The sequence below is a fragment of the Lycium barbarum genome, chromosome 2, assembly GCF_019175385.1.
Source record: "Lycium barbarum isolate Lr01 chromosome 2, ASM1917538v2, whole genome shotgun sequence".
In the NCBI taxonomy this organism is placed as follows: domain Eukaryota; kingdom Viridiplantae; phylum Streptophyta; class Magnoliopsida; order Solanales; family Solanaceae; genus Lycium; species Lycium barbarum.
In genome coordinates, this window is record NC_083338.1 from 120045478 (window position 1) to 120061378 (window position 15901).

Genomic DNA, 15901 nt, shown 5'->3' on the forward strand with positions numbered 1-15901 from the left:
AAAAGAATGCAGAGAGAGATGAAAAAGAGAGTTGAAGTAAGAGATTGAGAGAATTGAATTGCTGAAAGGTGGTGGAAATAAAAGTTGAAAACTTTATAAGAGGTTTCTAAGTAACTTGAAGAGAAGTTGCAAGTGAGTACCATGCAAAAGTGTATGAAAAAATGAGCAAAATGTTGGATTTAAATGGAGAAGATAAGAAAGAGAAATGAGGGTCCCTAATATAACCGTAAATAATGATACAGTCAGAGAAAAAGAACCTTGAACTTTTTCTTATCATTTAACTATTTTACCTTTGTTAAAGTTTAAAAGGTATGATCTAAATTAAATATGATTTAATTGTTGTTACCTACTTGCGATTTTCGAATGTCAAACATTTTTTCTATTTTGTCAATTAATTAATTTTAGAAAGTAGCTATCAAGAAGTGGTAGTCAAGTAATTTACATCAAAAGAACTCATGGCGTTGAGATTATGTGACCCGTATTACATAATCATAAACAGAAAAAATTAATTAAGATTACATAGCTCAGGTACGAAAATAAAATAATTAAATAAACTACTAACTTTTTAAGTAATTGAAGGTGTAATGAAATCGATAAGATAACATTTAACTAGAGATCTCGGGTTCACGTCTTGAAAATGATTTTTTTCATAAAGAGTGATTCACCTTAAATGGACCTATGCGGCATAAATCAAGACAGTCGAGCTAACAGGTTCTGAATACTAGATGTTAAGTGTTATTTATTTAATGAAGTAAATAAAAACCATATAAAGAAGTATTAATATAAACAAAATCTAGGTCTTTGAAATATTAACCACATTTTTGACATTCATCAAAGTAATCATTGAGAATTACCTTACTGGAAGGGATTCCAACCGTTGAATGCCCTCGACACATTTGGGGCATTTTTGGGAGACAAAAAAAAAAAAAAAAACTGAAATATAACACCTAGAGGAATAGAAAATACAATTGAGGGATGGAAAATAAAGGAACAAAAGAAGGGTTTTTATAGTTGGTGTGAGGTGTTTTTACAAAATAAATTTTGGTAATCTTGTAAATAGCTTTCTATATATTTTTGTTCATATTAGATTTGTTCAGAAGTCAAAATTAGACCAAAACCTATCAATCTTAAAAACATACCAAAAATATAATCTTAGTAAGAAAAATCAATATAAGAATGAGTAACTTAATTATTATTATTAGTTGTATTTAATTTGTTCGGTCAATATTTAAACATCTTAAAGTTGTATTATCATATTTATATACATTTATCATACTAATCTTGATAGTTTAAATTAATTTGACTCAACATTTAGTTATAATCTAATCATCTCATTGGTTTGTCATGATTGAATTATAATTTATTACTTGGTGAAAATTATTTACCCACCCACCCACCCCCCACCCCCAACCCAAAAAAAAATTGCTTTAAAAAATAAATTCTCCCTCTCAATTATGAACAAGAGAAATTCTTCAGCTTTATCCTATGCAACGTCTATATTACCATTGACATTTTTAATTCTCCAATTATTTCACTCGTGCACAATTTAATCCAATTTTTCTATAAATTTTTAATTTTAGGTCGGAGCAAAATAATAATTAAGAACTACGTGAAGCAATAAAAAATAACTGAATTAAAAGAAAAAAAAAATCATAATAACACTAGTAAGTAAAATTGTATTCAGATGAGAGATTCGATTGTCTACAAAATAAGAAGAAGCTCGTTCTCACATAATTCTGAGGACGACTCAGGCGAAGTTCTCGGACCCCTCTGCTTATGTCGATCTTTACCTCTTCTGCCATGTGTATCCATCTAACAGCCCGAAGCATTTTGATCATTACAGTCCGGTAAATTTAAGCGTTTAAAATAATAGTTGAAAAGTGCAAAAGTTGAATGACTAGTTGGGTAGATGTCAAATCGAGTTAGGATACTTGAAACAGAATATCAGAGGGTCAATTAGTTTTAATTGTGACGAGAGAAATAATTTCATTTAACGAGGTCAAATTCTTTTGGGATAAGATGAAAAAAGGAAATGAAGTTAGATTTATCGGGACAGAAAGTTAAATTTCTTTTCTTTCCAGTGCCGTAGTCTAGCATAATTAGCCTACTTTTTTTGTTCTCCGTGCTTGTGAAAGATTGTGTACCATAATCATACACCAGTTCTTGAAAAGATCCGTAGTTCTCAATATAATTAATACTACTAAGAGCTAAGAAGCCTCGACATACTGGACTCAAATTATAAAGAAATTAAACTTTACACGTCATAATAATATGGTGAACTTCAAATAAACATGAGACTCACTCTGAAAAAAGACTTGGACCCAACAGATTAATCACAAATCCAACAGTACCCCAACATATGTACGTGCAGAAAACAAGAATTGAGCCCGTTTGGATTGACTGCTTATAAGTCTTATAAGCTGTTTTCAGCTTTTTTGAGTGTTTGACTGGCCAGCTTAAAGTCATTTTGTGCTTAAAGTAAGCTCAAAAAAATAATTAGGCTCATTTGACTTAGCTTATCTAAAGCAGCTTATAAGCTGAAAACAGCTTATAAGCTAAAAAAAAATAAGTTAGACTACCCCAACTTATTTTTTTTTAGCTTATAAGCTGTTTGCAGCTTATAGGCATAAGCTCATCCAAACAGGCTCTAGGTAGATTTATATCTCAGTGCACAACCCATATCATCTAAATTCTAGATCCGCAATTGTGTACAAACTATGACTCGTACAACAAATGAACAGGCTCTAGGTAGATTTATATCTCAGTGCACAACCCATATCATCTAAATTCTAGATCCGCAATTGTGTACAAACTATGACTCGTACAACAAATGGAAGAACATTACACTATGATAGGACCATCCAAAGGGATCGGATAATACACATCAACAAGCTTTGTCTAACCTAAGGTGAGATCTATAGACGATCTAGTCTACTATTAATATTTAAGGTAAACAAACAGCCTCATAGCATTAGTAAGGAATGCAAGACCTAAAGTTTAAGGGTCATTAAGCACCTCATAATTCAAACATCTAAATGATGAAAAACACCTGACGTTAAGAGTCATTAAGCAACGAGCTGTAAAGTATAACATTACATGAGAATAAAGTTACATTTAACCTTAGTATACTCAGTAAGCATGGTAGCATCAAGTATATTCAGTAAGCATAGTAGCATCTGTTACCGAATGAGAACATACATTTTCAAGACTACATATAGTAGTTGAATTGAAGTCCTGTTGCACATGGAGTAACTACATGTTGCTTCCAGAAACCTTTGGTCCTTCACTGCCAAGAGACAATCCTGATGAGAGATTGAATTGGTCGCTCGCCAGGAAAACTGGATTTGGTTGCTCGTATGGTGAGCTCAAGCTCGACTCCACTATCTGCTGCGGAAGTAGCATATCTGCTTTAGTAAATGATGCACTTGTGCCCACTCTTTGTTTCTTTGATGACCTTTCATCTTCAGGGCTATTTATTGGCGAAGTCTCGCGGCAACCAGAATCTGGAGTAAGAGGCTCGGAGAATGATTGATCGATAGAAAGGGCATGTTCTTGTACAGACTTATCAATGTGAGGAGACTCAGATGTTGGTGCAGGAGTCCCTGGATCAGTCCGGTTATCAGAATCCGGACCGTTGTCACCTGCTGGTGAAGGAGTGACCCCAGAAACAGGAACTTCTGAGAGAACTCCATTGAGCCGCTGTTGTTCTTCTATTATCTTCTTCAAGTACTTTCCTTGTGCTTCAATTCTAAGTTGTAGCTGTCTTTGTACCTGTAAATGTAAGAAGGAAAGTAGGTGGTTACAAGTAAAATCCCTGAACTTTTACAGGAATTAATTCTAACTTCCAAGGGAGCTCTTGTTGGAGGCTGTTCTTTCATAGGTCCCACAACTTCCTGCTTATCAAACTGATCATATGAGATGAAGTGAAAATGAAGCAAAGTTATCTGGATACAAATATCAGTTCATTTCACAAAGCATGCTCAATATACACTGCTTTTGATGAAAGAAACGGACTCCAGATATATTTCAAGGGAAATGTTCGAAGATGCAACTAAAAGGCCCCTTCATTTGGTAGCAAGTATGTGCCACAGCCATCAGAAACAAAATATGGGAATTTAGGTGCCGTACGTGGGAAAATGGATCATTAATTACTTTACCTTTTTTCATCTAAAGTGGAATGCACAGATCAGGTCAGCTCTTACTAGTAGAAGAGCTTCTTTCATGTCTACAACGGATAGTATAGAGTAGATATGACAACATTTGAAGACTAGAGAAATTCAAAGAACCAAAGAGGAAGAAACTTAAGCCTCAATTAATGTATTAACGAGAAGTAATAGAAGGGAAACAATTTTCTTACAAATGTTTGTTTCAATGGCAAGTTTAAGATAAAATTAAAAGTTAATAATAGGATTTAAAAAAGCAGGTGGCTAACATCTCTTTAAAACCTTTGGCAACTGTTGAAAGACAACTCTCAAATAGGTAGAAAATAACTTTCTTGCTATAGGTAGAAAATAACTCGCTAATCAAATGGTGTGTTTCTTCACTTCTCTTCCCTTTCTATCCCTTCCCGTGCTTTAATTATCCAAAGACTTTATATGCATTCCAAATGTGTTCAAGAAGCTCCAGGAGAACATACCTCCAGTTGCTCGTGCAGTCGCTTTTGTACCTCCATCTGCAGTTTTAGAGCCTCATTTATCTGCACGCCAGTGCTAGGAGAGAGCAATAATTCTCTCATGTCAATTATTAATATCATAGAAAGTACAGACCAGTTTAAGAAGATTTTTCAGCTAAAAAGGCAAGATCATTAGACTGGAGAATGCAAGGCATTAGTAGGTGTATACAGCAGATTAGTGTAAAACTGTGAATCATGTAACTTCCAAAGCTTGTAACTTCATAAACAGATCTACCAGCAAACAGGAAAAAAAAATCTACTCACGATGAACCATCCAAACTGGAAAGCATATCTGCTGATTCTTTCTTGTCAGATTGTTTACCTAACAATCACAATTGCGGGCAAAAATGGTATCAGGAAGTGTGTTACCGTGGGAGCATCAAAAGCACCACATTTTCAAAGGAATTAAGCCTCTTTAAAGCTTTAAGAAATAAACATAGTTGAAATTTTGAATTCTAAAGGATCGTACCATCAGATGAGGAATCTGGAAGGTATTTAGCAAGCCGATATTTCTGAATGAACAGGCAAATGAATGCAATTCAGTCACTACAATGGAGCTTTTTAATTTAATACTTTTCTGCAGCATGTATACCTGTAAATGACTTTTTACATGATAAATTGTTAGCCCTTGCACACCCATGACTCTAAGAACACCTTTAGGCGTGGCCCCTGAACCAGGAAAAGAAATAATGTCAGAACAATTAAATGATCAAGACCAAATGTGGAAATACAGTATCACCTCCGCTAGTGATTATTTATTGTTACAGAGTTTTCTAGCGCTGCATCTAGAGAGCATAAAAACTGATTAATGGAAAAATGTGAGACACACAGATAAGTATGGGAAAAGATCACAATCATTTATGATCTACCTATCTCCATTGCTATATTGTTCAAACAGCAGAGGAAAGATTCTCAGCCTCCCTAGCAACTAAAATAAGGAATCTTTTCTCTTGTAGATTTTTTTCCTTTCTAGAGTATAAAGGAGGGTTGGGAGGGAAGATAGTAGCACAAATACAATTAAACTCGAGAACTTACGGTCTGGGCCACCAAGTTGTGCGACGGCATCAACGAAACGTTCATGAAGCTCATGGGTCCAACGCAATCGTTGCTTCGAGGCAAGACTAGGATTGTTATTGTGGTTGTTTCCTCCATTTATTGGGTCCATTGTGCTACCACCGCAGTATAATATCTGACTATATGTTACTGTAACGTTTTTGTGAACTAAGCTTGAACTAGGACGCCTTTAGCCTGGTATGCACACAAGAATCAAAAGATAAACATAAACCTTATCTTTTATTATGGTTTTAGTAATTCTTTCATCAACTAATTCTCTAGTAAGCACACAAGAATCAAAAGATAAACATAAACCTTATCTTTTATTATGGTTTTAGTAATTCTTTCATCAACTAATTCTCTAGTAAACACTCATAAACATTGAATGGAAGTTAGTCATTGAGATGTGCGATCTAATCATTTTGTTCTCTGTAAAAATGTACAATCTAGTAGAACTTTACCAAGTTGACCTGTACATATGAGAAAATACTATAGCCAGTGTATTTAGCAGCATCTAATATTTCCTCGTCGAGTGTGTATATATATATATGTAATTTTCTTTTTCAATGACAGTGGTGTCCGTGCCAGCTTGCCCCACCTCGACTATTACACGGCCCACCCGCACAGTTGTCGAACTCTGCCAACCAAGGCTTAGGAAAATGGGAAGATATCACCTAAGAGTTGTTTGGAAACCACTGTGTAATTACTAAGGTAGTAATATGACATCCAAGTAATTACATAGTATAACAGTTACAATAACCTATTTCTCTGCAATAACACGTAATTATGGTATCATTCTAGTATCATGTTTGGTTGCACAGTGGACGTGTAAATAATTTCCAAATAGTGACACAAGTATGTGCAACAACAACTAATACAAGACCAACTCCATCGAGCTTCATGAAGATGGAGTCCTTGAAGATCACGGGAAGTCCACATAGGATGGCCTTCAAGATATGGGAGATAGCTTGGATGGAAGGCTTCAAGAACGTCACATTCAAGATATGGAAGATAGCTTGGGAGGCTATTTGGAGAAGGAGGCTATGCATGCAAAAGGGGCTCGTACTTAAATGCAAGCCTTTTCAAGTTTCACTTCCATGGAAGACATCCAAACAAGGCCCTTACTTCATTAAAGGTATAATTGTAATAGAGCTAGTTGTCTTCCTTATTTTCTTAGTATAAATAGTAGACTAAACATTTCAATAGGGAAATTTTGATGAATGAATGAATATTTTGAGTGTTTTAGGGTTATCTCTAGACAGAGAAACTTGTGAGAGGCCTTTGGTAGGCTCTTGTTGATTCTTGTATTGTTGAGAGGTTGATTACTTGGGAATTCAATTCCCTTGAAGTCAACTTAAGAATTTGGTGTTTCTTTTGATGATAATTTAGAGGTCTTAGTTTTATATAACTTTGGTTGCTAAATTGAATCTTAAGTTGTGTCAAATTATCTATCTTTTCTTTTCCTTTGGTTTGTCTTCTTAATTTCTCGTTTCCGCGTATCCGTTCTTGCTTCAATTGGTATCAGAGCCTAAATTAGGTTTGTTTCAACAAATCTAGTTTGGGATTTGATTCTACAAAAAAAAAAAAAAAACGAAATTCAAGAAAAAAAAATTGTTGTTTCAAATCCTTGTTTGTTGTTGATTCTAGTGTTAGATTTGAGTTCCTTAGAGTTTTAGGGTTTCAAATCCAAAGTTTCGAGTCATTCTAAGTTGTTTTGAGATTTCACCATTGTTGAGTTGAAAAACTTGAAGAACTTGAAATGGGTCTAGTTGATTTGGGTGAAATTGGAACTTGAAACTTATTGGGTTTTGTTCTACAAGTGAAGGAGAGCCTAGATCCGAAATTTGAGCGAATTCGGAGATGAATTGAGGGTAGTTGAAATTTTGAATTGTTCTTCATGTTCTTCTTGAGCATCTTCATATCTTCATAGGGAAGAAGAAGACCAAAGGGTGAGTTTGATCCAAAATATATTTCCCAAAGTTGTGAAAATGTGTTTTCTACCGAAAGAAGAAAATACTAGGTTGTGTGGGGCCATAAGAGTCAGCAAATCTAAGAAATTTGTGCACAAATCCCGAGCCAACTGAAGTTTTTCCGAGATCATATTATAGGATGAGTTCCACGGACCATAAAATATTATACGGTCCGTGAAACTCAAGTTTAGGTCCGTGAAAGGCAAGCTGTTTGGACCAGTTTCTGCCCAATTTTGGTCCTAAGATACGAACGGGTTCCACGGACCGTGAACCATTATACGGTCCGTGAAAATCAACCTGAGCACTCGTGAAACTCAAGTTTAGGTCCGTGAAAGGCAAGCTGTTTGGACCGGTTTCTGCCCAATTTTGGTCCTAAGATACGGACGGGTTCCACGGACCGTGAACCATTATACGGTCCATGAAAGTCAACCTAAGCGCTCGTGAAACTTGGCCCTAAAAACCAACATTCTGCCTCAAGTTATCCTTGTTACACAACCACTTATACGACCCGTGGAAACTTATACGGACCGTGAAACACCACCACTTGGTCGTGTAAGTCCAATTTCATCAATTTCGATCAGGTGATTCGTTCTTAATTCTTTTCAATTCCAAAAATTTTCTTGGGATTGCTTGTTGGATTGTGTCCCTAATCCTTTGGTATGGAACAAAAACCAAAAAAAAAAAAAAAGTATAGAAATTTAAAAAATTTCGTTACTTCAAATTGATACCTTGGATCAATTGGGGCTTCACGGTCGTGTTTTCAAGATATCACCTACCCGGGCCCGAAATTTTAGTTATTTTCCCGATTTTTGCCTTCCATTTTCTTGTGTCTCTCAACTAGTAGCCATTTAGTAGTTGTTCCTACTTGTGTCCGCATTTCTTTCGTGCCAATTCTTTCATGCTTTTCTTCGTTTTTGTTTCGTTGTTAATTTCTTGGTTCAAGTCCGTTAGATTGAATTGAGTCGTCCGTCTTTCTTCGAGTCTAACAAGAATCCATTCCGACCTCAAGTAGCAATTGTGCACCTTGCAAGCAACCGAATCCAATCGAGAATCAACACCGGCCATTCCATTTGAGTGGTAAAAGGCAAAGAGTGTGTGAGTTCATTTGAGTGGTGCTAGCCGAGCACAAACGAGTGTAAACACGAGTGTGGTGAGGTTTCTTTATTACAAACATGTTTGCTGAGTGTTCTTTGCAGGTACTTCTCCATGGATTCCGATTCATGTGGTGGCAATTATTATTTTTATGACGATGATGGTTGTAGTTATGAAGGGGAGGACTATGGGAGTTATGAAGAGTGTGACGATAGGGAATATGAGAGCTATATGGGAAATGGTTACCATGAGGAAGTTCGGAGAGAGAATTACCATTTTGAAGGAAAATATGAAGAAAGCGGTACTCATGTGTCTCATGAGGAAGATGGGGATGAAGAAGAACCTTGTTATGATTCATATGGTGAAGCTAATGAAGCTGAAAATTCTTGTGCTATACATCATGAAGATGAAGACGACTCGAGGTATGACTCTCCTTCACACGTATCTTATGGGTCTTATGGGGAAAATCCTTATACAAATAAGACTCGTGGAGGGTATGTCTATGGAGGTAGTGGAAGTGCTAATGTTAATTATGGAAGGACTTCTAGTGGGCATGCATATGCTTCTTCTTGTAGTACTTCCTATCCTAAGCAAAGTGGCATGAGTGGGAATGTGAGTACTAGTTGGAGTCGTCCTATCCAAAAGAAGGTGGTTCCAAAGAGGCGATTCATGGAGACCAAGGTAAACCTTTGTGGTAGAGAGGGAATTCTTGTGCTTAATGACAATTGTTACACCAACTTCATCACCCATCATGCGGTTGAAGAGTTAAGGTTACCTTGTGTGATTAGGCAAAATCCTTATTATGATGAGGGAGGGTATTGGGTTGATAAGAAAGTGATGGTATTCATTTCACTTAGTGAGTACCAAGAGGAGGTTTGGTGTGATGTGCTTCCATTGGATACTTGTCACGTATGTTTAGGTGGCCCCTTAGTGAGTACCAAGAGGAGGTTTGGTGTGATGTGCTTCCATTGGATACTTGTCACGTATGTTTAGGTGGCCCTTGGTTTCAAAGGCATGAGATCCCATATGAGCAAGAGTGGCATAAGTATGTCGTGGATGAAAGGAGGAAACCTCTATTTCCATACGTACTTCGTAGAACGAGTCCAAGTGCAAAAGTGCGAGATACCCATGTGAAATGGCCTACCTTGGCTAGGGAAGCTAGTAGAGAAGAATATGAGAAATGGGAGTTCATAATGGATGAAATCTTCGCTAGCTACAACTATTCACCAGAAATGAAGATGGACTTAGCCGTTCAAACTTTTGACTCAAAGCTTGTCAAATATTGGGAGTATGTGAAAAGTTGTGGGAGACGAGTAAGGAGTCCAATCAAGACTTGGGAGGACATGAAAAGGATATTGAGAGGCCAATATCCCAAGCCCCATGTGAGAAGAAATGAATCTGCGAAGGGTACCTCTTTTGAGAAAACCCCATGCTTGAAGGCAAGGACGGCGGCCCCAACCATTCCATCAATTGGTCAAAGGAGCTTACATGAACACCAAGGTAAGATCACTTATCCTTATACTCCTACATCTTTGTGTGATTTTAATGTCAAATCAAGTATGAAAGTTAGTTTACCTTGCGTTAAGCCTAATGCTTCTTTGCCATGCTTTGGTAATGTCATTGTTAAAAGTGTCCCCACACTAGTTGATCCTATTGATGACCGAATTGACCCTTCTTGTAAGGTCGATTTGTGTCCACCTAGTGTTGACACTTTGCTTTGAATGATAGTGCATTATCGAATAAAGGTGCTCAAACACTAGTTGATCCTTCAGATGACCAAATTGATTCTTCTTGCAAGATCAATTTGTGTCCCACCTAGTGTTGACACTTGTGAGTTAAATGGTAGTACAATGTCATGTGGTCATCATGTTAGTAATTCTTGCGAGTTTGACATACTACCAACTAGTGTTGATCAACTTTCTTGTAATGATAATTCACTACTTGAGGATCCTTGTGATGTGTTTAATGTACCTCGAGTTAGTGATAATGTTGATATAGTTGGTCAATTGAAAGAATGTGACATCTCACCCTTGTTTGTTTCATGTCAAAATGGGTCTCTTGATCGTACTTTAGTGTCACGTGATAAGACTCCAATTTGTAGTGGTGATGTGTGTCATGTAGATAGTCATGTGAGCGAAAATGCATTGAAAGATGACATTGGTTCTTTTGAGAGTGAAATGACATGCTTTGACTCCTCATTATTCATGGATTACTCTCTTTGTAAAGGATAATGTTTTATTTGAGGATGACATGACTATTGAGAGTGAAGTACCTAGTGGGATGTTTTGTAATGTTGAAAGTGTGGCCACTTTCGGTGACTACATGGTATTTGAAAATCCATTATGGGATGATAACTCTCTTCCCTATGATGGAAATCCTCCCTTGAGGAATTGTGATCCACTTATTGGGAGGGGAAGTGTTCAAAAGGAAGGTGAAACTTGTCTGCAAATTGCTAATTCTTCCTTGGGTGTTCCGAATAGTAGTAGTATGATTGACCATGCTTTTGAGTTTAATAGTGAAACTACATTTGAAGACACCCTAGATGAAGTTATTTTGCGTGACACCTTTCTTTATTATCTTTTTGCATATGATGACATTCATGATCTTTTTTAGAGTGCATCTTATGGAAGGCGGGGTCCTATTGGGGTACTTAGTTGTTGCCTTACCCGTGATATGTGGGTATCTTTTCCCTTTGACCCCGGTGAAGTCTTAACTTGGTGTGAATGGTGTCATTTTGCAATTGAGGATCATTTGTATGTCCTGCCAACTTGGTGTCTTGAAACCCTTGGCTCTTTTAGAATATCCTCATTTCTTAATCTTTGGGTTAGCCAAGTTCTTAGTGCTCTACTTGAGAGTTTATGTTGCTTGAGGACTTGGTTTTTGTTTGTCTCCTTTATGGTTTTGCAAGGTTTAGATTCGAGGACGAATCCTTTTCAAGAAGGGGAGAATGATACAAGACCAACTCCATCGAGCTTCATGAAGATGGAGTCCTTGAAGATCACGGGAAGTCCACATAGGATGGCCTTCAAGATATGGGAGATAGCTTGGATGGAAGGCTTCAAGAACGTCACATTCAAGATATGGAAGATAGCTTGGGAGGCTATTTGGAGAAGGAGGCTATGCATGCAAAAGGGGCTCGTACTTAAATGCAAGTCTTTTCAAGTTTCACTACCATGGAAGACATCCAAACAAGGCCCTTACTTCATTAAGGGTATAATTGTAATAGAGCTAGTTGTCTTCCTTATTTTCTTAGTATAAATAGTAGACTAAACATTTCAATAGGGAGATTTTGATGAATGAATGAATATTTTGAGTGTTTTAGGGTTATCTCTAGAGAGAGAAACTTGTGAGAGGCCTTGGTAGGCTCTTGTTGATTCTTGTATTGTTAAGAGGTTGATTGCTTGGGAATTCAATTCCCTTGAGGTCAACTTAAGAATTTGGTGTTTCTTTTGATGATAATTTAGAGGTCTTAGTTTTATATAACTTTGGTTGCTAAATTGAATCTCAAGTTATGTCAAATTATCTATCTTTTCTTTTCCTTTTGTTTGTCTTCTTAATTTCTCGTTTCCGCGTATCCGTTCTTGCATCAACAACAACAACAACAACAGTGGGGTTGTGACAAACATATCTGTATATGAAAATATAAAAAACGAGAAAAGAAAGAAATTGAGAAGTCATATGTGTAACTACCCCAAATTCTTTGCCCCCTCAAAGAATGGAGAGTGTAATTGCTCCCCTCAATTACACCGAAATTCATGCTGGCCAAACAGTGTATTACACCCGAATTCAATATACGAGGTAGCCTTTCAAACAGGTCCCTAGTGTTTTTGCCTCCACTCCTCTAGGACTTCAAATCTTCACGGAAGGAAACATCCTAGCTACTAAAAAACTGTAGATAAAGTAGACATCTTCTTAATCTATCAGAATAATTAGGATGTATAATGTTGAAGGGTATGTTTCCATCACAATAATGCCAAGCAACGACTGAACCAGAGGAAAAGGAAAACACAAGTTTCCACATTGATCTTTAATTACATCTTTGGAAACAAGTGGAAAATAGAGTGTTTTCACAACTTATAGAGAAGTGATAGTGAGTATTCTGCGGACATGCATGAAAGTATATATTCCTAAACTTCAGTAGTTATTTCAAATCGAAGTGAATAACCAGATCCTGAGTGTGACATTGAGGAAAATAAATTATTACCAAGTCAATGCAGGAGCTCACAGAGAAGAATCAGCTATTCAGTATGCAAAACATGGTATGCATGGCTTACGAAGTTTCATACAACAAAATACAGGTGCAGTAAGTTTCTATGCAAAACAATGGATTTTGGTTTCCGAAAGCAAGAAAATAGCAAATATTGAAGACTAAAGAAAATCTAGTCCATGCAGATACACAACATGGGAAAAAGAAAAACGAAATAAGGGAGGACAAATGAATACGAATGACAAAAGAAACAAGTCAAGAGGGAGAACTTCCGCTCTGCTCAACGAAAATAACATCCAGTTCAGCACTCCATGCAGATATCTGTATTATAACTGTGTCTCGAGCTGGAAATTAAAAACAGAATCTCATGCACAAAGGAACAAGAAACTTGAAAAGGTGAAAAATTGGAAGTAATGAACTTATTGTACAGGTTAATATTACCACTATGCTTTGCTTCAGCAAAGTTAATGGATTGGAAGTACAAAACCATTACCACTTGGACAGTAATGCATGGGTAACATTTACATATGATATCTTGATACACTGTCAATTTGTCCTGCATCATTGGAAAAAATGCAAGTATATGAGTTACTAACACACCATTCAACCTTTCTGCAACTTTAAATGGCGACACAATTATGAAGCAGAATCTCTGCAGACAAATGATGATAAATGCAAGTATATGAGTTACTAACACATCATTCAACCTTTATGCAACTTTAAATGGCGACACAATTATGAAGCAGAATCTCTGCAGACAAATGATGATAGTCTCTCAAACTTTTTCCTTACATTACAAGAAATACTTGTTAAGAAAGTAACAGATGGTCACTCCTATGTACTTGGCTACATCCCAAATTTGAAAGTGAGAAGAAGACTTTACCATAATAAATAATCAATTAAACTTTGAAGCAAAATATAGATAGAGGCTTGAAGAGTTAGGCAAATACAACTTATGCTTGACTGCTACATATTTTGTACCCGAAAAGGAAGGGAAGGGAAAAAAAAAAAACTAGATGTTGATCCGTGATTCCATCCTGTCATAGATGATATTCTTGCTGATGAAACTTTGAGCCCACAATTCAAAATAGGAATCAACCTAACTGCATGTTCATACTCCATAGGTACAAAACCATCTAAATTACAAATTCCCTTCATTTACTCCAAGTACACTGTTTGATCTAAAGTTGTGTTTTCCTTTTCTGATGTATGACTCCGAACAATAATAACTACATTTTGTCTTTAGAGGTAAGTATTATTGAAGTCAAAAAGACCAGCACTAAAAAACGTGCTTTCATTAAATCCAATGTTACCACCAAGCAATCAAAGTCTTCAACAGCCCAAAGATTAGCTTTCAACAATCTCTCAATATTTAACTCATCATTAAGGAAACATTGTCTAAACCATTTATGAAAACTGGAAACTGCATAATTTAGCAAACTTTGATTAAGAATTTCCTAGAACAGCTAAAGATTTCCATTTTTATACATGTTTCTCTAAATTCAGAAGCATATAACCAACACTGCCCCAAGAAATTCAACAACAGATGCTAAAAGTATCCGAATACAAAAAGCCCTTTCATTTCACTCCCTCAGCAATACAACAATTACATAAAACATATTCCCTCCGTTACAATTTGTTTGTCTTACTTCCCTTTTTAGTCTGTTTCAGAAAAAAGAATGGCTCTTTCCTTTTTTGGAAACTCTTTAATTCGAACTTTCCACATGGCATATTTAAAACCACAAGATTAAAGAGCATTTTAGTACATTCTACATATCTATAGTTTAAGACCACAGGATTCAAAATCTTCATTACTTTCTTAAACTCCGTGCCAAGTCAAAACCAGACAAAGAAATTGAAACAGAGGGTGTCTGAAAACCACACACCAATTGCCATAATTCATAACCAAAAACATCATTTCTAGCAGGGAAATTTTCATAGATATACATCTTTTGAAAGTTATTACGCCATGTAGCCCAATATACAATATTATACCTGGGGGAAAGCATTATACATAATGTATCAATCTTGTACAAAAGGTTTTTATACAGAAATATGAGCTAAATCGGGTAACAAACTCAAAGTATGGGCTAGTCGGCATAAATATAAAATAGACATGGAGCGTAGTTTTTCCTATCTAGAACTCCTACCATAAAACTCAATAAATTTACCTTCAAATTCAGCTAAGAATAGCAAAATAAAATGTTGAAGAAAAGAATTTCCAAGTGCCAAAAACCCTAACCAATTCGCAATTGCAATAATTCAAAACCAAAACTTAATTTAAAACTCCCACACAACAAAACCCCACATAAAACTCTACAAATTTTCCATCAATTTAGCTAAAAAAAGAAAATTTGAAGAAATAAATAAGGATGTTCACATAAAAATTGAGTGACAATCTTACAGTGATGAAGAGACGAATGTTCGTTTTCCTCTTTGATGAGATCTTCGAATTCGATCCTCTCTCTTTCTGAGTGCAAAGTGATTTTTTTATTTTATTTTTTAATTTTCTGAAATATTTATTTATGAGGAAACGGAGTATAATTATTACCTCTGTTTCAATTTTTTTTTTAAAGGGTGTTAGTACCAGCTTGTACTCCCCGGTCTTATATTAGTTGTCCACATTATTATAAATATTTATTCAAATTCAATCATAAAATCAAGATATAATAAATTAAGTTTTTCCTATCTTACCCTTAATAGTAATTGTTTTTTTAAGTAACCAATATTATTTTAAGTGGTGAATATGGAACGGAGGAATAATACTTAGCTTTTAAGTTCTTCGTTTAGTGTTTCTTTTTTGGGTATTTGGAAAAAATAAAAGGTTCTTCTAAGCACATATTTTAGGTAAAAAAGCATAAAAATAAGATAAAAGTTAAAAATGTTATGAAATAAAAACTATGAAGT

At 35.8% G+C, this 15901-nt stretch overlaps 1 protein-coding gene across 6 annotated transcripts; it reads right to left on the minus strand.

The window, feature by feature from the left end:
* Nucleotides 1-3036: 3036 nt before the first annotated feature.
* Nucleotides 3037-15552, minus strand: LOC132626939 (myb family transcription factor PHL7-like). 6 transcript variants are annotated; one of them, XM_060341981.1, is made up of 9 exons: nucleotides 15399-15551; nucleotides 13436-13550; nucleotides 13264-13338; nucleotides 5708-5920; nucleotides 5265-5341; nucleotides 5142-5184; nucleotides 4937-4994; nucleotides 4637-4709; nucleotides 3037-3771 (listed from the first exon to the last, which is right to left on the minus strand). In XM_060341981.1, exons 4-9 carry the CDS (start codon nucleotides 5835-5837, stop codon nucleotides 3253-3255), a joined length of 900 nt encoding a protein of 299 aa, XP_060197964.1. In that variant the 5' UTR covers nucleotides 5838-5920; nucleotides 13264-13338; nucleotides 13436-13550; nucleotides 15399-15551; the 3' UTR covers nucleotides 3037-3252. The 6 variants fall into 6 exon arrangements, with proteins under 6 accessions (XP_060197964.1, XP_060197962.1, XP_060197961.1 ...); XM_060341979.1 differs by having other exon boundaries at nucleotides 13231-13338; XM_060341978.1 differs by lacking the exon at nucleotides 13264-13338 and having other exon boundaries at nucleotides 13488-13550.
* Between the last annotated feature and the right edge of the window lie 349 nt (nucleotides 15553-15901).